At 35.1% G+C, this 21,233-nt stretch overlaps 1 protein-coding gene across 26 annotated transcripts in view; it reads left to right on the forward strand.

The window, feature by feature from the left end:
• Nucleotides 1–21,233, forward strand: part of GPHN (gephyrin) — a 675,135-nt gene that overhangs the window by 371,411 nt on the left and 282,491 nt on the right. For all 26 annotated transcript variants that reach the window (XM_034937122.3, XM_034937124.3, XM_034937127.3 and 23 more), the window contains one exon: nt 2,972–3,066. In XM_034937122.3, the coding sequence (XP_034793013.1) occupies nt 2,972–3,066 (95 nt within the window). The remainder of the gene's footprint in view (nt 1–2,971; nt 3,067–21,233) is intronic.

Raw genomic sequence — 21,233 nt, forward strand, 5'->3', positions numbered from 1 at the left:
GAACATGGATGCATAAATCCTCAATAAAATACTAAACCAAATCCAGCAGCACATCAAAAAGCTTATACACCACAATCAAGTCGGCTTCATCCCTGGGATGCAAGGCTGGTTCACATATGCAAATCAGTAAACATAATCCATCACATAAACTGAACCAATGACAAAAAACACATCATTATCTCAATAGATACAGAAAAGTCCTCCGATAAAATTCAGCAGTATTTCATGCTAAAAACTCTCAATAAACTAGGTATTGATGGAACGTATCTCAAAATAATAAGAGCTATTTATGACAAGCCCACAGCCAATATCATACTGAATGGGCAAAAGCTGGAAGCATTCTCTTTGAAAACTGGCACTAGACAAGGATGCCCTCTCTCACCATTCCTATTCAACATAGTATTGGAAGTTCCGGCCAGAGCAATCAGGCAAGAGAAAGAAATAAAGGGTATTCAAATAAGAAGAGAGGAAGTCAAATTGTCTGTTTGCAGATGACATGATTGTATATTTTGAAAACCCCATTGTCTCAGCCCAAAATCTCCTTAAGCTGGTAAGAAACTTCAGCAAAGTCTCAGGATACAAAATCAATGCACAAAAATCACAAGAATTCTTATACAACAATAATAGACCAACAGAGAGCCAAATCATGAGTGAACTCCCATTCACAATTGCTACAAAGAGAATAAAATGCCTAGAATACGACTAACAAGGGATGTGAAGGACCTCTTCAAGGAGAACTACAAACCACTGCTCAAGGAAATAAGAGAGGACACAAATGGAAAAACATTCCATGCTCATGGATAGGAAGAATCAATATTGTGAAAATGTCCATACTGCCCAAAGGAATTTATAGATTCAATGCTATCCCCATCAAGCTACCGCTGACTTTCTTCACAGAATCAGAAAAAAACTACTTTAATATGGAACCAAAAAGAGCCCTTGTAGCCAAGACAATCCTAAGCAAAAAGAACACAGCTGGAGGCGTCACACTACCTGACTTCAAACTATACTACAAGGCTGCAGTAACCAAAACAGCATGGTACTAGTACCAAAACAGATATATAGACCAATGGAACACAACAGAGGCCTCAGAAATAACGCCACACATCTACAACCATTTCTTCTTTGGTAAACCTGATAAAAACAAGCAATGGGGAAAGAATTTTCTATTTAATAAGTGGTATTGGGAAAACTGGCTAGCCATATGCAGAAAACTGAAACTGGATCTCTTCCTTACACCTTATACAAAAATTAACTCAAGATGAATTAAAGACTTACATGTAAGACCTAAAACTATAAAAACCCTAGAAGAAAACAGGCAATACCATTCAAACATGGGCAAAGACTTCATGACTAAAACACAAAAAGCAATTGCAACAAAAGCCAAAATTGACAAACGGGATCTAATTAAACTAAAGAGCTTCTGCACAGCAAAAGAAACGATTATCAGAGTGAACAGACAACCTACAGAATGGGAGAAAATTTTTGCAATGTCTCTGTCTGACAAAGGGCTAATATACAGAATCTATAAAGAACTTAAACAAATTTACAAGAAAAAAACAACGCCATCAAAAAGTGGGCAAAGGATATGAACAGACACTTCTCAAAACGAAGACAGTTATGCAGCCAACAAACATATGTAAAAAAGCTAAGGGTCACTGGTCATTAGAAAAATGCAAGTCAAAAACCACAATGAGATACCATCTCATGCCAATTAGAATGGCGATCATTAAAATGTCAGGAAACCATAGATGCTGGATAGGGATGTGGAAAAATAGGAATGCTTTTATACTGTTGGTGGGAGTGTAAATTAATTCAACCATTGTGGAAGACAGTGTGGCGATTCCTCAAGGATCTAGACCCAGAAATACCATTTGACCCATTACTGGGTATATACCCAAAATATTATATATCGTCCTATTCTAAAGACACATGCACACATATGTTTATTGCAGCAATATTCACAATAGTGAAGACTTGGAACCAACCCAAATGTCCATCAGTTATAGACTAGATAAAGAAAATTTGGCACATATACACCATGGAATGCTATGCAGCCATAAAAAAGGATGAGTTTATGTCCTTTGCAGGGACATGGATGAAGCTGGAAACCATGATTCTCAGCAAACTAACACAGGAACAGAAAACCAAACACTAGATGTTCTCACTCATAAGTGGGATTTGAACAATGAGAACACATGGACACACAGAGGGAAACATCACACACCAGGGCCTGTCAGGGGATGGAGGGTTAGGGGAGAGATGGCATTAGGAGAAATACCTAATATAGACGGGTTGATGGGTGCAGCAAACCACCATGCCATGTGTACGCCTATGTAACAAACCTGCACGTTCTGCACATGTACCCCAGAACTGAAAGTATATTAAAAAAAAAAAGTGGAGAAATCTGAAAAAAAAAAAAGACAATTAATTTACACTAAAGATTAGGAAGATGGTAAATGTAGAATTTTTCCTCTAGCCAGTACATGGGGAAACCTGACATGATGACTTCTTGAGATCCTTTTAATTCTATTATAAAAGCATAGAGCTAGGAGAGATATGGATTATCTCAGGTTTTCAGAGACTAATTATTTCAAGAGTAATAGACAAAGGAAAATACCCAGATTACTTACCCGGTGAGAAATCTACTAAGTTGTTACAGCAATCTGAGGCCTCATTTTTACAATTTAAGTTATTAGTGAGATGAGATTTCTATCAAATACTTCTGAGCTATAAGCAATATGAAAGGACTGCTAATATAAAAATTTTCTTTATTTTCTTGGTCCTCAGCTTTTATTCAGTGGTCCTTGTGAATTGAGTCTGGATGCCTCAAAAAGATAAATGTTTCAGAAACTAAAAGTATGGTTATTGAAAGCCTGGTTTATAATCATTTTTAAGTGGGTTTTACTAGTCTGACTTCATTCTTTTTTGGCTTATTTCACTCAGTCTGCTATTTAATCTTTAATTACAGGCCACAAAAGAAGTAATAGAACGGGAAGCACCAGGGATGGCCCTGGCAATGCTGATGGGATCACTTAATGTTACACCTCTGGGCATGCTCTCTAGGTAAGAAAGTCACCAACATGTTGCAAACCATTTGCTAGGTGAACTGTTTCCGTGATATTAAAAAAAATCTACACTTTAGCATTGTTGTGAATATTAAATGAGCTAGTCCACATAAAGTTCTTAGCTTATACTAATCACTTAATAAATATTACCTACTATCATTGTTAAAAAAAAAGTTAATTCCATACCACTAATCAATACACTATATTGATGAACCTAAGAAACTTTCGTCTTAACACTTAAGTTTGCCCCTTTTTTTCCAGAGTTAAGAGCTTTAGTATTCTGTCAGCCACAGTTTTCCCACTTCACTTCTTTTTGTTGTTGTTGTTGTTGTTGTTGTTGTTGTTGTTGTTGCTTGTTAAGTTAAACTTTCAGAGACTGTCATATTACTACTGGTAAAAGTTATCAATTCCTAACCCAGAGAATCCAGTTTATTACTATGTAAAGTTACTGTTTTCTGTGATTGTTTATAATCATCAGTTGATATCTATTAATTGTAGGTAAATACTGATTTAATAAAACTAAACTGCCAAGTTTATTAAAATAACTTGTTCTCACAAGTTAGGAGCTTATATTCCAATTTATAAATAGCCATGTTGATGTGTTGTTGTGAAAAAAAAAAAAAGCTCAATTCATATTGTTAATCTTTTAATGCTTGGCAACTGGGTATATTTAAATTATTATATTACATTAATGATATACTATTATTATATGAAATTAGTCTACCTATGCCTTTGTTGACATAGATGTTGATATCCATCCTCGATTTAATGGTAATTATTTGCTACTATTTTAGCAACTCTTAGATTTAGATCCCCTAAATGAGGACAATTACATCACTTAAGTTAAAGATAGAAGTGTCAACTTAGTCAGAAACTGTTGAAGGATTTAATGAACGTTAATTAATAGTTGATCTCAGAGCAACCTAAAAATAAATAGCAGCTGTATAGTTTCAGGGTTTCATAATTTATAGCCATTTATGTATCCTGTGTGTAATATGAATATAAAATTAAATGTGTCCATTGACTATTATGGAATATGAGTTGTAATGTTCTTTCTGTTACATAGACAAAGTTTATATCCCATCAGTGGCAGCCACTTGAAGCACAGATACAGGAGATTATGAATGGGTCATTAGTTACTATGTTCTTTTTGCTGTCACGTGTACTGTAACATTTAATTTTAGTAAAAGCAAATAAAGAATTAAAGTACCACGATAGAGACTAAAGCTAAAGTTCATGCTGGCCTTTAAGGAACTCCAGTTGATTCTTTCATAGTGTTCTTTTTTTAAACCGTTACTTATATTACCTACACCAATGAGGTCAGGGGATCCCATTTTTCCTATGGAATTAAGTAGTAGTTTTCAAACATAAAAGAACTCTTTCTTGTATACAAGCAATAACATCAGGAAAGAATTAAACTTCATTCTCTTGCTAATTCTTTTGTAATAAAATTTTAATTCGGTAAACATAATAATATGCTTATTTGCCAAGTCCCATATTAAGCATTAGGGATTCTAAGGTTAGAAGGAAAAATAAGAAATGGTCCTCTCCTTAAGGATCCCACAGTTTAAATGGAGAAATTATTTTTTGCAACTGTTAAGATAATTCTTCAAATTGAATGTAGCTTTCTTGATCCAGTATAGAAATATCACTTTTTGTTATTTATAAAGGTTTTTCTGAATTAATTTTTTTCTCCCTTTTGTATCCTCATAATTACCTAGCACTGGACTGCTGAGTGAATGGAAAATTAATTAGCAGGAGCTGATTCTAATTACTTTGGAATGAGTCGTTCATCTTTATCCTGAAGGCTTTGAAAATTAATACATATAAGCAGCATGGGAGCACCTTCTGGCTTTTCTGTCTGTGCATTGCTGATTTAACCAAGAATATATTTATAAACTTTGGAACAGACATAGTAGTTTACATTAGTTACAGAAAAGGGGATATTTCCCTGAATGTTCATTTTTTGTGCTTCTCAAAGCCTTTTTAAAAATTATTATTTTTATAATAGCCATCATTAGATTGGTGCTTCCTTTCTACAGCCTTTCTATTTTGTATGCACTTTTGGCTTTGTACATGCTTCTGCTATGGAACATGTCATAGTATATTGTAATTAATTATTTGCTTGTCTGTATTACCTAGTTAGTAGAAACTTCTTAAAGACAGGAGCTTTATCTTATTCTTTTTTACATCCTCAGCCCCTAAAACAAATTCTGACACATAGTAAGTACTCAAAAAATGTATATTGTTGTGGTTACTATGGATAAATCAGTGTTTTACCATAGTTCTATAGCATGTTTTTTTCAGGTAAATTAATGCATCAAGTTGGTGCTTTACCTTCCTATTTTTATGTCTAGAGAGCAGCATTAGATAAAAACAAATGTTTAAACCATTACATCTGTTTGAAATGGTTTCCTACTATTTGGACAACTTAATATCCTCCAGATTTTTTATATAAGTAAGTTGGGAGATATTATGAAGTAATGGTTAAGAACATCATCTCTGAAGACAGATTGCTTGTGTTCTATGTTAATGTCTTTTTTGTTTTCATTTTCTTGTCTATATAATAAAGATGTTAATAGTACCAAATTTCTTGGATAAAGTGAATTAATCTATGTAAAGCACTTAGAAAACTGACTCGTAGTAACTCTTAAGTGATGACCATGGTTGTTTCGTTAGAGTTTTTGTTTTTAGAGTAGGTCTGCTGGTGAAACCTTTTCTTAGCTTTTCTTCATTAGGAAATGTCTTTATTTCCATATTACTCCTGAAGGATATTTTCACTAGATACAGAAATCTGGGTTGACTGTTCTTTTCTTTCAGCATTAAAAAAAAAAGTAAAATAAAATATGATTCCACTCTCTTTTGCTCCATGGTTCCTGAAAAGAAATGAGCAATCAATTCAAATTGCTGTTTCCTTATGTGTAATGGCAAATTTCTCTGGCTGCTTCGAAGATATTTTTTCTGCAGCTTTAGTTTCAGCAATTTGATTATGATGTATCTGGGTGTAGTTTTCTTTTAGATTATCCTTCTGGGTTCAGTGAACTTTATGATTCTGTAAATTTATGTCTTTAACCAAATTTGGGAAATTTACTTTTTTTTGCTGCTCCTATGACATGAATTTTAGATTTTTTGGTAATGTCTCACAAATCCCTGAGGCTCTGTTAATTTTTAAAATCTTTTTTACTCTGTATTAATTTTAGGTTATTTCTATGATCTATCTTCAAATTAGCTGACTTTTCCCCTCTTTCATCTTCATTCTGCCTTTGAGAATATCTAGTGGTTTTTATTTCAGATATATTTTCAGTTCTAAATTCTCCATTTGGTTTTTTTGTTAATGGTTTCCATTTCTCTACTAAGAACTTGTATTTTTACATTTATTTCAAAAGTATTCCCCTTTATGTCATGGAGAATAGTTATAATAACTGCTTAAAATTATTCTTCGGACAATTTCAATATCTGGCTTACCTTGGGGTTGACATCGGTTGATTTCTTTTCCCATGAGAACTGGTCAAATTTTCTTTGTTCTATGTTGAGAAATTTTGGATTGTATCCTGGACATTTTGAACACTGCATTGTAAGTAAATTATTTAACTCCTGTTAAAATCCTTTGGGGAATTTTAATTAGTTAGTTTTAGCAATTGATCTGATTGGGTTCAGATTGTAAATTCTGTCTCACTTTCTGTGGGTAGTGGCTCAGCCTTTGCTATATTGTTAGTGTCTGCCCAGTACATGAATGATTTAGGAGTTAGTTTGAGACTTGGGCAGTAGTATATACTAGGTTTATGTTTTAAAAGCTTTTCTTGTACTTATTTTATACTGTCCCACGTATTCACAGCTCAGGGGTGACCCTGGAACTTGGGTCAATTCACATCCAAAATTAGAGAATCCACCTTCTTTAGCTCTCTTCTTTTCAAGAATTTTCCCCTCACTCTCCAGCTTCCAGGGGACCCCATTCCCAGTTACTCTGGCCAGAAGAGGTTTCTTACAGAGTATTAACTCCCTTTGCAATTATGTAGTTGTACACAACTGACCTTTGGGACAAAGAGCAAAAGAAAAGAAAAAAGAGAGAAAGAGATTCCTCTTACCTTAGTTCTTTAGACAATATCGGCTCCTTTTTTTTGTTTCCATTAGCCAAAGAGATAGGTAGGTCTTCTCTCTGAGCTTTGGGTGCTAACACTGTCATTATGGTATTGCAGCTCCACAATTAGGCCTAGCCCCATTAAGAGCTGTTATTCAAGTTCTGACTTCAGTCCCAAATCTGCCTGCTATTATTTACATTCAGCGTCATCAGGTAATCACTGTGTACTCTGTAAACAATCGGTAGGAGAGAGAAGCTATGGTTACTTTCTCCATCTTGGCTGACACCAAAGAATAAGTGTTCAAACTTTAATATCAGATCCCTGACTTCATATTTACTAGCATTTACTAGCAGTGTTACCTTGGTACTTCACAAGGTTTAGCACATCTTGTTCCAGTGGTTAACTAAACTGCCCACAAAATAGTAGCATTTAACCTCCCTAAATTTATAATTTATTCCCTACTTGTTTTTTTTAAAAGATCAAATACTCTTTTTCCCCCTAAATTTCATTAAAAACAACAGACTAACCACTGTGGTTATACACTGAAGAATGATTTGTCATGGATTTTATTCTCAGTTTTGTCATTAATTTGATTTATGATCTCTACTTAGTTTTGTAGGGATATTACGTAGCTGATAGAAATGTTATGAGGTCCTTTAAAGATTTACTCACACATATGTGTGTGTGTGTGTATGTGTGTGTGTGTGTATATATATATATATATATAAAATAAGAAATATCTAATTCATAAAAAGAGAAATTGATGGCCAGTTTTCCATTTTAGTATGAAGAGATTTACCATTGTAATCTTCAGTGACTCATCTTTCAATTCTGTAACTGTAATAAACACATGCACTGCTTTTAGGGAGGAGATAATATTTTCCATTTGCTGCCAAAAATGGTTTTATAACTGATATTGGTTAAAAGAAAAATTTCAGGAAATAACAACACAAAACTTATTTTTTATAGAAATGAATCAAATTATTCTTAGTATTATTTAGATAATATTAAAGTAACATGAGTCATTTAAAGTAACAGTACTATCATCTTAAAGAGTTTCTGTTTTTTTAACCCACACCAAATATACTTAGCTTATAAAAGTCTGTAGGGGAGCATAAGATGGCAGAGTAGTATATATAGGAATCTGTTTCTCCACCTGGACAACCGTTTGAACTGGCAGGATCTCTCTGATAAAACTATTTTGGAACTTTGTAGTCTATTCAAAGGCTTATGGCTTACTGGAAAAGACTTGACTAGTAGATTTTGGTTAATTTGGGTCAATTTTAACCTAGTGTGCTACTAGCCAACCATTCTCCAGTGCTCCAGCTAGCAGGTACTAGGGTTTATAGGACAGCTTGTAGAAGACAGAATGGGTAATTAAGGACCTTATCTTCCAAATATTGGGGATCCAGGTTCTATTGTGGATTACTGCTTTAGGTTGTAGAAGTGCAGAGGCAAAGACAGGCTGCCATTGTTTCAACCCACACTGGCTGAAGTATCTTCAAGGGATTTATAAGGACAGTACCTACATTTTCCCCTACATTTTTCTTCTTCTCTTTTGGGACCCAGAAATTACAGGATTAGAAAATTCAAAAGCAGCTACATATATGGGGGAATTTAGAAAGTCACTATGCATGCCCAGAGGAAAAGGCAGGCTGAGAAAAAGAGAAAGGCCTTAAGTTTATACCTCAGGCTTATTTCTTACACAGAACACTTTATAACAATTAAAAAAAAAAAAAGCAAACCCTAGGGAAGGGAGAGAAGCTGATTTCTAGAATTACCATATTATAAGATTCAAATATTCAGAGTTCAACAAAAATAAAATGACAAAGCAAAGAAAAAGTATGATCCATTAAAATGAAAACAATAAATTGACAAAAATCCATGAGGAAGATGAAATGGAGAACTTACTAGACAAAGGCTTTAAAACAACTATCTTAAAGATTCTCAAAGAACTAAAGGAAGATATTGATAATGCCAAGATAATGATGTGTGAGCAAAAGTAAATATCAATAAATATATTTTAAAAACATAAAAAAAGAATCAATCAGGCAGCTAAAATGACCTATCAGTTTAATATCATCTTTTAAGGCCATGATGGGACTGTCCATAATCAGGCTTCTCTCCACTGTATGCAGGAGGAAGTGGCCACTATTAACAGCCCTCCCTTTTTGTAGCATTAGACAGCAACAGGCCACCCTGAGATTATTTACAGAGAACAGCTATAAAAACACTTGCAAATATATTCAGTCCAGACTAGAAAATACTTTTCCCCCATGAGTGTGAAGATTCATATTGTACACTAGTAAATCTCTCTGCACATGTTCATCATGACAATGTACTCAGGAGTTCTAAGTCATGATGAGCATCCTGCAGCAGTTCCAGTGAATCATGGATGAAAAACATGTATCCTTTAAAAAAATAAAGAAGAAAAAAAAAAGAATAATGAAGAAATGAGTTGACAAGTACAATCGCTGAAAAAAAAATCATTAGAGGGATTCAAAAGCAGTTTTCAGCAGGCAGAAAAAAGAATCAGCAAACTTAAAGGCAAAACAATTGAAATTAACAAATCTGAGGAACAGAAACAAAAAAGATGGAAGAAAACTGAACAGAGCCTAAGGGACCTATGGAACAACATTAAGCAGACCAGCATACACATTATGGGGATTCAAGATGGATGAGTGAGGGAGAAAGGGGCTTACCAGAGCAAAGACTCATGAACACTAATAAGCGTGGGAAACTGTCAGGTAGGCAAACCTAAACTATAATTGACAAATTGCTAGAGGTTCAGTGCAGACAACTATGAGAGTTAAAAACTTCAGGGAAACTCAGTCGCTACAATTTTGTGAAAATTGAATGGAACCTAAGGGATCTCTGGAACAAGTCCTTCGGAACAACCAGGTTCTCACAGTAAATATTAGAGGAAAATTCCCTCATGTTTCAGCAGGGAAGAGGAAAGGGAACTATTGTGAAATACACCAGGGTACTCTGTTCTTCTTAATGAGCCCTAACCCGAGGAGAAACTACTTAACCTGAACCTACCCTGCTGGAGTATAATCAAATACTAACTTACCTAGGGGAAGGGAAATACCCAACTTCAGCTCACTCTAGCCATCTTCTCCCATGTTAACAGGGGAGGAAAAATTGAGAAAAACTCGTGAAGTTCACTAAAAGGCTCACTAAAAGACTGAGACCTGGCCAGGCATGGTGGCTCACACCTATGGTTCACTTAATAATAGACAGCTATGCAAGAATAGTTGAGGAATTCAATATGCCACATTCAATAATGGGTAGAACAGCCACACAAAAGGTAAGTAAAGAAATGTAAGAACTTAAACCACACAATAAACCAACTAGATACAACCCACATATATAAAACACTTCACCCAACAACAGTAGCATACACCTTCTGAAGTACACATGGGACATTCTCCAAGATAGAGCACATTAGGCCACAAAATAAGTTTCAATAGGTTTTTTAAAATAGATGCCATAAAAAGTATATTGCAAAATAGTATATTCTTCAAAGCATATTCTCCAAAAAGAGGATGAAGTTCGAAATCAGTGACAGAAGGAAAACCGGAAAATTTACAAATATGTGAAAATTAAACACACTCAAATAGCCAATAAGTTAAAGAAGAAATCATAAGGGAAATTAGAAAATATTTAAAAGTGAATTAAAACAAAAATGCAACATACCAAAACTTCATAGCATGCAGAAAAAGCAGCACTGATATTGCTGTAAGCATTTAAAAAATAATTACATTTTTGAAAACCTCAAAAACAGCAGTCTCATGTATAACTATAAGTTAAGAAACTAGAAAAAGAATAACAACCTAAACCCAAAGCTAGCAGAAAGAAGGAAATAATAAAAATTAGAGCAGAGATAAATGAACTAGAAAATCAAAAAACAATAGAGAAAATCAACTAAGCTAAAGTTGGTTCTTCAAAAAGATCAACAAAATCACAAAATTTTAGCTAGATAGATGAAGAAAAAAAAGAAACTCAAATTACTAAAATCAGTAATGAAAATGGAGTCATTAGTACCAATTCCACAGAAATAAAAAGGACTAGAAGAGTACAGCATAACAATTACATGCCAACAAGTTGAATAACCCAGACGAAGTGGACAAACTCCTAGAAACACAAAACCTACTGAGACTGAATCACAAAGAAATAGAAAATCTGAATAGACCTATACCTAGGAAGGAGAATGACTCAGAAATTAACAACCTCTCAGCTGGGTGCGGTGGCTCACACCTGTAATCCCAACACTTTGGGAGGCCAAGGTGGATGGATCACTTTGAGCACAGCAAAACCAGCCTGGGCAACATGGCGAAACCCTATCTCTACTAAAAATTCAAAAAATTAGCCAGGTGTAGTGGCACACACCTGTAGTCCCAGCTACTCAGGGGTCTGAGGCAGGAGGATCACTTGAGCCCAGGAGGTAGAGGCCACACAGTGAGCCCTGATCATGCGCACTGCGCTCCAGCCTGGGCAACAGAGTGAGACCCTGTCTCAAAAAAAAAAAAAAAAAAAAAAAAACCTTTCTATCTTTCTATTTACAAAATACCAGGACCAGTTGGCTTCACTGATGAATTCTTCCAAGTATTTCAAGAACAACTGACACTGGTTGTTTCCAAAATCTTTTCCAAAAAATTGAAGAGAAGACAACACTTCCTAACTCATTTTATGAATGGCAGCATTGGTCTCATACCAAAGACAGGAAAAACAAAACAAAACTGCAGGCCAATATCCCTTAATGAATGTTGATGGAAAAATGCTCAAAAAAAAACCCCAGCAAACTGATTGCAGCAACATATTAAAAAGAATTATACAAGGTGACCCTAGAATACAAGGATGGTTCAACATATGAAAATAAATCATTGTAATATACCACAGTAGCAGAATGGAGGGAAAAAAAAACCCATGTGATCATTTGATGATGGGTTTTCAGCATCAATGGGTGCTGAAAAAAAATTTGGAAAAATTCAAGTTTCATGTTAAAAACACTCAACAAACTAGGAAAAGAAGGAAACTACCTTAATGTGAAAAAGGCCTTATGTAAAAAACCCACAGCTCACATCATATTCAGCGGTGAAAGACTGAAAGCTTTTCCTTTAAAATCAGGAACAAGATGGGGATGCCCACTTTTTCCACTTCCATTCAACATAGTATTGGAACTTCTAGCCAGAACACTTAGGCAATAAAAAGAAATGAAAGGTATCCAAATTGGAAAGTAAGAAGTAAACCTATCTTTTTTTTTGACATGATTATGTATGTAGAAAACCCAAGATTCCACACACAAAACCATTAGAACTAATAAATGAATTCAGCAAAGTTGCAGAATACAAAATCAGGCTGCAAAAATCAGTCTTATTTTTATACAATGACAATAAACTATCCAAAATAAAATCAAGAAAATGGAATAGAAACAAGAGCCCAGAAATAAGCCCTTGCATATAGGATGCAATAATTTTCAACAAGGGTGTCAATTCAATGGGGGAGAGAATAGTCTTTTCAACGAATGGTGTTGGGAAAATTGGATATCCACTTGCCAAAGAATGAAGTTGGACCTTTGCCTACTGAATATAAAAATTAATTCAAAATGGATCAAAGACCTATACACAAGAGCTGAAACTATAAAACTCTTAGAAAAAAACATAGGGGGACAGCTTCATGACATTAGATTTGGCAGTCATTTCTTGGATATGACACCAAAAGCATAGGCAGCAAACAAAAAACTAGATAATTTGGACTTTATCGATGTTGAAAATCTTTGTACATTGAACAAAGTAAAAGGGCAACCCATGGAATCAAGAAAATATTCACAATCACATATCTGGCAAGGTATTAATATTCTATATATATATATTTTTTAATTCCTACAAGTCAACAAAGAAAATGCTATTTAAAAACAGGCAGAAGACTCAAATAGATATTTCTCCAAAGAAGATACACAAATGACTGATAAGAACATGAAAAGATCCTCAGCATCAATAGTCATTAGGGAAATGCAAATCAGAACCACAGTGATATACAACTTCACACCCATTACGTTGGCTGTTATCAAAAAAATAATAATAAATAAGTGGTGGCAGAATGTTTAGAAACATTGTGCATTGCTGGTGAGGATGTAAAACTGTGCAACTGCTATGGGAAACTATGGCATATCCTCAAGAAATTAAGCATAGAATTAAATGACCCAGGAACTCCACTTCCAAGTTACATACCCAAAAGAATTGAAAGCAGGGGCTGGGTGTGGTGGTTTAAACCTGTAATCCCAACACTTTGGGAGGCTGAGACAACAGGATCACTTGAGGCCAAGAGTTTGAGACCAGCCTGAGCAAAATAGACCCTGTCTCTACAAAACTTGTTTAAAAAAATTAGCCAGTCCTGGTGACACACACCTATAATCCTAGCTACTCAGGAGGATGAGGGAGGAGTATCACTTGAGCCCCGGAATTCGAGGTTACAGTGAGCTGTGATCATGCCACTGCATTCCAGTCTGGGCAACAGAGTGAGACTGTCTCTTAAAGAATTGAAAGCAGGGACTGTAATAGATATTTGCACGCCAATATTCATAACATCATTATTCACCTTACCCAAAAGTTGGAAGCAACCCAGATGTCCATTGATTGATGAATGCATAAACAAAATGGGTTAAATACATGGAATGAAATATTATTCAGCCTTAAAAATTATTGTTAATTCTAACACTTGCTACAACATAAATGAATCTTGAAAACATTGTGCTAAATGAAATAAGCCAGATTATATAAGGACAAATGTGTGATTCCACTTACATGAAGTATCTAGAATAACCAAATGCATAAAGAAAATAGAACAGTGCTTATGAGTGGATAGCGAGAAGAGAATGGAGAGTTTTTGTTTGGGATGATGAAAAAGTTCTGGAGATGGACAGTGGTGATGGTTGCACAATAATGTGAATGTACTTAATGCCACTGATTTGTATACTTAAAATTAGTTAGAATGGTAAAGGTTATGTTATGTATATTTTACCAGAGTTCCTTTTATAGCTATAGGACAGGAAATGCAACATACATAAAATGTACATTTTCTTGAAACATTTCTGCAGTGTTTCAGGCCCAACTTCCAGACTCCGGTATGACAGGAGGTATGCTGGGTTTCAAAAGACAAGTGACACAGATGGTGTGAGGACCACCTCAACACAGGAGAGCTGACACCTTTCTCCTTCTCTCACCCAACTTTTATATTTTCCTAAATATCATAGCTTCATAACAGATTTGTGATAGCTGGATCTTATTTGTTATAACTCATAAAATAGGAACTCTGGGCAATAGGAACAGCTCCAGTTTACAGCTCCCAGCGTGAGTAACGCAGAAGACAGGTGATTTCTGCATTTCCAACGGAGGTACCGGGTTCATCTCACTGGGGCTCATCGGACAGTGGGGGCAGGACAGTGGGTGCAGCCCACTGAGTGTGAGCTGAAGCAGGGTGAGGCATTGCTATTTATGACAAACCCACAGCCAATATCATACTGAATGGGCAAAAACTGGAAGCATTCCCTTTGAAAACTGGCACAAGACAGGGATGCCCTCTCTCACCACTGCTATTCAACATAGTGTTGGAAATTCTGGCCAGGGCAATCAGGCAAGAGAAAGAAATAAAGGGTATTCAATTAGGAAAAGAGGAAGTCAAATTGTCCCTGTTTGCACATGACATGATTGTATGTTTAGAAAACCCCATCGTCTCAGCCTAAAATCTCCTTAAGCTAATAACCAACTTCAGCAAAGTCTTAGGATACAAATTCAATGTGCAAAAATCACAAGCATTCTTATACACCAATAACAGACAAACAGCCAAATCATGAGTGAACTCCCATTCACAAATGCTTTAAAGAGAATAAAATACCTAGGAATCCAAATTACAAGGGATGTGGAGGACCTCTTCAAGGAGAACTACAAATTACTGCTCAACGAAATAAAAGAGGATACAAACAAATGGAAGAACATTCCATGCTCATGGATAGGAAGAATCAATATCGTGAAAGTGGCCATACTGCCCAAGGTAATTTATAGATTTAATGCCATCCCCATCAAGCTACCAATGACTTTCTTCACAGAATTGGAAAAAACTACTTTAAAGTTCATATGGAACCAAAAAACAGCCCACATTGCCAAGACAATCCTCAGCCAAATCCTACGCTGGAGGCCTCACACTACCAGACTTCAAACTATACTACAAGGCTACAGTAACCAAAACAGCATGGTACTGGTACCAAAACAGAGATATAGACCACTGGAACAGAACACAGCCCTCAGAAATAATACCACACATCTACAACTATCTGATCCTGGGCAAACCTGACAAAAACAAGCAATGGGGAAAGGATTCCCTATTTAATAAATGGTGCTGGGAAAACTGGCTAGCCATATGTAGTAAGCTGAAACTGGATCCCTTCCTTACACATTATACAAAAATTAATTCAAGATGGATTAAAGACTTAAATGTAAGACCTAAAACCATAAAAACCCTAGAAGAAAACCTAGGCAATACCATTCAGGACATAGGCATGGGCAAAGACTTCATGTCTAAAACACCAAAAGCAATGGCAACATAAGCAAAATTGACAAATGGGATCTAATTAAACTAAAGAGCTTCTGCAAAGCAAAAGAAACTACTATCAGAGTGAATAGGCAACCTACAGAATGGGAGAAAATGTTTGCAATCTACTCATCTGACAGAGGGCTAATATCCAGAATCTACAAAGCACTCAAACAAATTTGCAAGAAAAAAACAACCCCATCAACAAGTGGGTGAAGGATATGAACAGACACTTCTCAAAAGAAGACATTTATGCAGCCAACAGACACATGAAAAAATGCTCGTCATCACTGGCCATCAGAGAAATGCAAATCAAAACCACAATGAGATACCATCTCACACCAGTTAGAATGGCGATCATTAAAAAGTCAGGAAACAACAGGTGCTGAAGAGGACATGGAGAAATAGGAACACTTTTACACTGTTGGTGGGACTGTAAACTAGTTCAACCACTGTGGAAGACAGTGTGTCGATTCCTCAAGGATCTAGAACTAGAAATACCATTTGACCCAGCCATCCCATTACTGGGTATATACCCAAAGGATTATAAATCATGCTGCTATAAAGGCACATGCACACGTATGTTTATTGCGGCACTATTCACAATAGCAAAGACTTGGAACCAACCCAAATGTCCATCAGTGATAGACTGGATTAAGAAAATGTGGCACATATACACCATGGAATACCATGCAGCCATAAGAAAGGATGAGTTCATGTCCTTTGTAGGGACGTGGATGAAGCTGGAAACCAACATTCTCATCAAACTATCGCAAAAACAAAAAACCAAACACCGCATGTTCTCACTCATAGGTGGGAATTGAACAGTGAGAACACTTGGACACAGGAAAGGGAACGTCACACACCGGGGCCTGTTGTGGGATGGGGGGAGCGGGGAGGGAAAGCATTAGGAGATATACCTAATGTAAATGACGAGTTAATGGGTGCAGCAAACCAACATGGCGCATGTATACATATGTAACAAACCTGCACATTGTGCACATGTACCCTAGAGCTTGAAGTATAATTTTAAAAAAATGTTTATTTTAAATAAAAAATGGAAATAATATTTTTAAAGTAAAATGATTTATTGATGAAAAATACTTGAAACAGAAGATACTAGAATAATACTTTCAATGTGCTGAAAGAAAATAACATTTAATCAAGAATTTTACACTCAGCAAAGTTACCATTCAAGAATGGGGGAGGATGAAATGTCATTTTCCTACAAACAGAAATGGGAACATTTTATCACCAAAAGAACCTCACATAAAGAATTTTAAAGATATACTCTGGCAGAAGAAAAATCATCTCAGATGGAGAGTTGAGGATACAGGAGGGAAAAGAGAGCAAAGATATTGGTAAATATCTGAACAAATCTTTTTTAAAAAATTGACTATTGTCCTGGTTCATTCTGCTGCTGTAACAAAATACCTTAGACTGGGTAATTTATAAACAACAGAAATTTATTGCTTACAGTTCTGGGGGCTGGGAAGTCCACAGTCAAGGTGCCCGCAGATTCAGCGTCTGGTGAATGCTTCAAAGATGGCCCTTTCTTGCTGCTTCTTCACGTGGTAGAAGGGGCAAACTAGCTCCTGACGGCTTCTTTTATAAGGGCACTAATACCACTCATGAGGACAGAGTTAATCACCTCCCAAAGGCCTCAACACTTTATACTATTGCACTGGGGATTAGATATCAGCATATGAATTTGGGGTAAACAAAAACATTTAGACAATGGTAACTATATAAAACGATAAAAATAATGTCTCAATTATGGGAAGAAAAAATATGCTAGAATTCTTGAAAACAGCATGTAATTTGAGATACTGTGATTATAGTTAAGTATTCTAACAGGCCAGGCACAGTGGCTCAACCCCTGTAATCCCAGCACTTTGGGAGGCTGAGGTGGGCTGATCACTTGAGTCCCTAAGTTCGAGACAAGCCTGGGCAATATGGCAAAACTCTCTCTACAAAAAGATACAAAAATTAGACCAGCATGATAGCACGTGCCTGTAGCTACTCGGGAAACTGAAGTGAAAGAATCACCTGAGCCTAGGAGGTCAAGGCTGCAGTGAGCCATGGTTGTGCCACTGCACTCGCCTGGGGGACAGAGTGAGACCCTCTCTTAAAAAAAATTTAGTCCTATTTTCTAGGAAGATATTAAATATTGATTATAGTTTTTTAAAGTTAAGTATGCATATTAAACTTATTAGGGTAATCACTAAAAGGATGGACGGAGTATACAACTTCCAGAAATAGAGGGAAGAAATTAATGAGGAAAATACTTAAAGTCAGATAAGAAAGGGAGAAAAAAACAAACAAACAAAACAAAACAAAAAAAACCAAAGACAAGTAGAAGGCATATGTATTGGTTAAAAAAAGTTATAACACGAATTCCCAGAACATCTTCCACTTAAAATTTTCCCATAGAACACTGCTTAGTTTCTCATATTCAAACTTGATAAACATGTATACCTTCATGTTTATCTGAAAAACAGCTTCAGCTGATACATATGAAAATTTTATATTTATATCTGAAAAATTCAGTAAATTTTCAAAAAAATTTTATTAAACTTTTAAGATTGTAATATAATTGTAGATTGGCATGCAGTTATAAGGAATGATCCACAGAAGTCCTGTGTACCCTTTACTAGTTTTTTCCAGTGGTAACATCTTACAAAACTATAGTACAAAATTACAGTTGGATGTTGACATTGATAACATCATGACACAACAATTTGTTCATTCTTTCATTTGTTCATGGGTACTTAGGTTGACTTCAGATTTTGCCTGTTGTGAATAGTGCTGCACTAAATGTGGGAGTGCAGATGTGTTTTTGATATACTGATTTCCTTTCTTTTAGATATATACCCAGTAGTGCAATTGCTGGATCATATGATAATTCTATTTCTAGTTTTATGAGGAAATTTCATACTGCTCTCCATAGTGGCTGTACTATTGCTTTTCTATTGTCATTGCCCTTTTATTGCCACACCACCTCTCTGTCACCCAGCCCCCCTTTCCTAAACTCTGGCAACCACTAATCTATTTTCTAGTTCAATATTTTGCCATTTCAAGAATGAATATAATTAGAACCATACAGTATGTAGCCTTTTGGGATTGGTTTCTTCCATTAAGCATAATTTCCTGGAGATTCGACTAAATTGTTTCATGGATCAATAATTCCTTACATTTTATTGTTGAGTAGTATTCCATACTATATATGCACTACAGTTTGTTCAACCATTTTCTGTTGAAGGACATCTGGGTTGTTTACAGTTTGGAATTATGATGAACATTACACCAAACGATGCGGTATCTAGGTTCTATGGCAGTTGCAGGTTTTCTGTTTAAATGAACTGTCAAATTATTATCCAGAGCAACTGTATCATTTTACAATCACACCAACAATATATGAGTGTGTCTCCACACCTTGCCAGTATTTGGAGTTGTCACTATTTTTATTTTAGCCATTTTGATAGTTTTGTAAATAGTTTTAATTTGCATTTCCCTAATGACTAGTAATTTTGAGCATCTGTTCAGGTCTTTTGCCTATTGTCTGACTGTGTTTTTTAGTTTTTTCATCCCTGATTTTTGAGAGTTTTTATGTGTTCTAGAAACCTGTCCTTCGTCAGATATGTGGATTGCAATTGTTTTCTCCCAGTCAATACATTGTCTTTTTTCCTCTTCACAGTGTCATCCACAGAGCAAAACTACTTAATTTCCATGAGGTCCAATTTATCATCTTTTTCTTTTAGCAGTTGTGTTTTTTTGATGTAAAGTCTAAGCACCCTTCACCTAGGCAAAGGTCCAAAGACTTTCTCCTGTGTTTTTTTCTAAAACTTTTATAATTTTACATTTTACCTTTAAATCCATTTGAGTTGATTTTTTTCTAAGGTGTGAGTTTAGGTTGAGGTGTTTTTTCGTTTGGTTGGTTGGTTGGTTTTTGTGTATGAACGACCACTTGCTCCAGTGCTACTTGTTTAAAAAAAAAAAAAAAAAAAAAAGCTACCTTTCCTCTGTTGAATGGCTTTTGCACCTTTGTTGAAAATTAATCTGGCCTATTATTAGTTTAGTTCTAGTTCTGGTTTCTCTGTTCTGTTCTATATGTCTGTCCCTCTGTCAGTACCACATAATCTTTATCACTGTAGCTAAACAATAAGTCTTGAAATTGCGTAGACAGATTCCTCCCACTTTAGTTGTCTTTTTCAAAATTTTTAGCTATTTTGGTCCCTTTTGTTTTCCACGTAAATTTTAGAATAAGTTTGTCTATATCTACAAAAAAATTGCTCAGATTTTTATAGGAATTACATTAAATCTGGATGTAAATTTGGGTGGAAGTGACATCTTTTCCATGTTGAGCCTCCATGAACACATTATGTCTCTTCCTTTAGATTGCCTTTGATTTCTTTTATTGCAGTTTTCAGTATAAAAAGTCTGAACATGTTTCGTTAGATTTACACTTAAGTATTTAATTGTGTTTTCAGTTATTGTAAATGGTATTTTATTATTAATTTAGGTGTCCACCTCATGTTCATTGCTAATATATATAGAAATACAATTAATTCTTGGATGTTGATTTTATATTCTACAGCCTTGCTTAATTGCTAGTACTATTAATTCTAGGAGGGCTTTTTCTTTTTTTTTTGTTTTGTTTTTTGTTTTGTTTGTTGTTTGTTTTATTCTTTGGGATTTTCTGTATAGACAATCACATCATCTGCAAATGGGGTAGTTTTACTTCATTCTTTGTGATTTATATGCCTTTTATTCTTTTTCTGCCTGTTGTCCTAGCTAAAACTTCCAGTGCTATTTTGAATAGCCATGTTGAAAATGGATATCCTTGCTATTTGCCTGATCTTGGGGAGAAAGCACTCAATGTTTCACTATTAAGTATGTTAGTTGTACATTTTTTATAAAAGCTCTTTTTCAAATTAAAGAAGTCCATCCCTTAATTTCTACATTTTTTGAGAGTTTTTATCATGGATCAGTGTTTGATTTTGTCCGGTGAATTTCCTGTGTTAATTGATATGATTGCATGATCTACTTTTTCTTCTTAGATTGTTGATATGATGCATATGTTGATTTATTTTCAAATATTGAGCTGGTCTTGAATTCTTGGAGTAAACCCACTTGGTCCTAGTATATAGTTCTTTTTACTTATTCCTGACTTCTATTTGCTAATATTTTAGTAAGGATTTTTATATCTATATTCATAAGAGATACTGGTCTATATTTTTCTTTTTTATACTATCTTCATCTGATTTTGGTATCAAGTTAATACTGGCTTCATAAAAGGAGTTGTGATATTCCCTCCACTTTTACTCTCTGGAAGAGTTTATGTAAAATGTATATTAATTTTTCTTTAAACATTTCAGAGAATTCACTAGTGGAACCATCTGTCCTAGAGCTTTATTTTTCTAGAGTTTTTTTACTATAAATTGAATTTTCTTAAAAGTTACAGGGCTATTTATCTATTTTATATATGGTTAATGTA

The sequence above is a fragment of the Pan paniscus genome, chromosome 15, assembly GCF_029289425.2.
Source record: "Pan paniscus chromosome 15, NHGRI_mPanPan1-v2.0_pri, whole genome shotgun sequence".
Taxonomy (NCBI): Eukaryota; Metazoa; Chordata; class Mammalia; order Primates; family Hominidae; genus Pan; species Pan paniscus.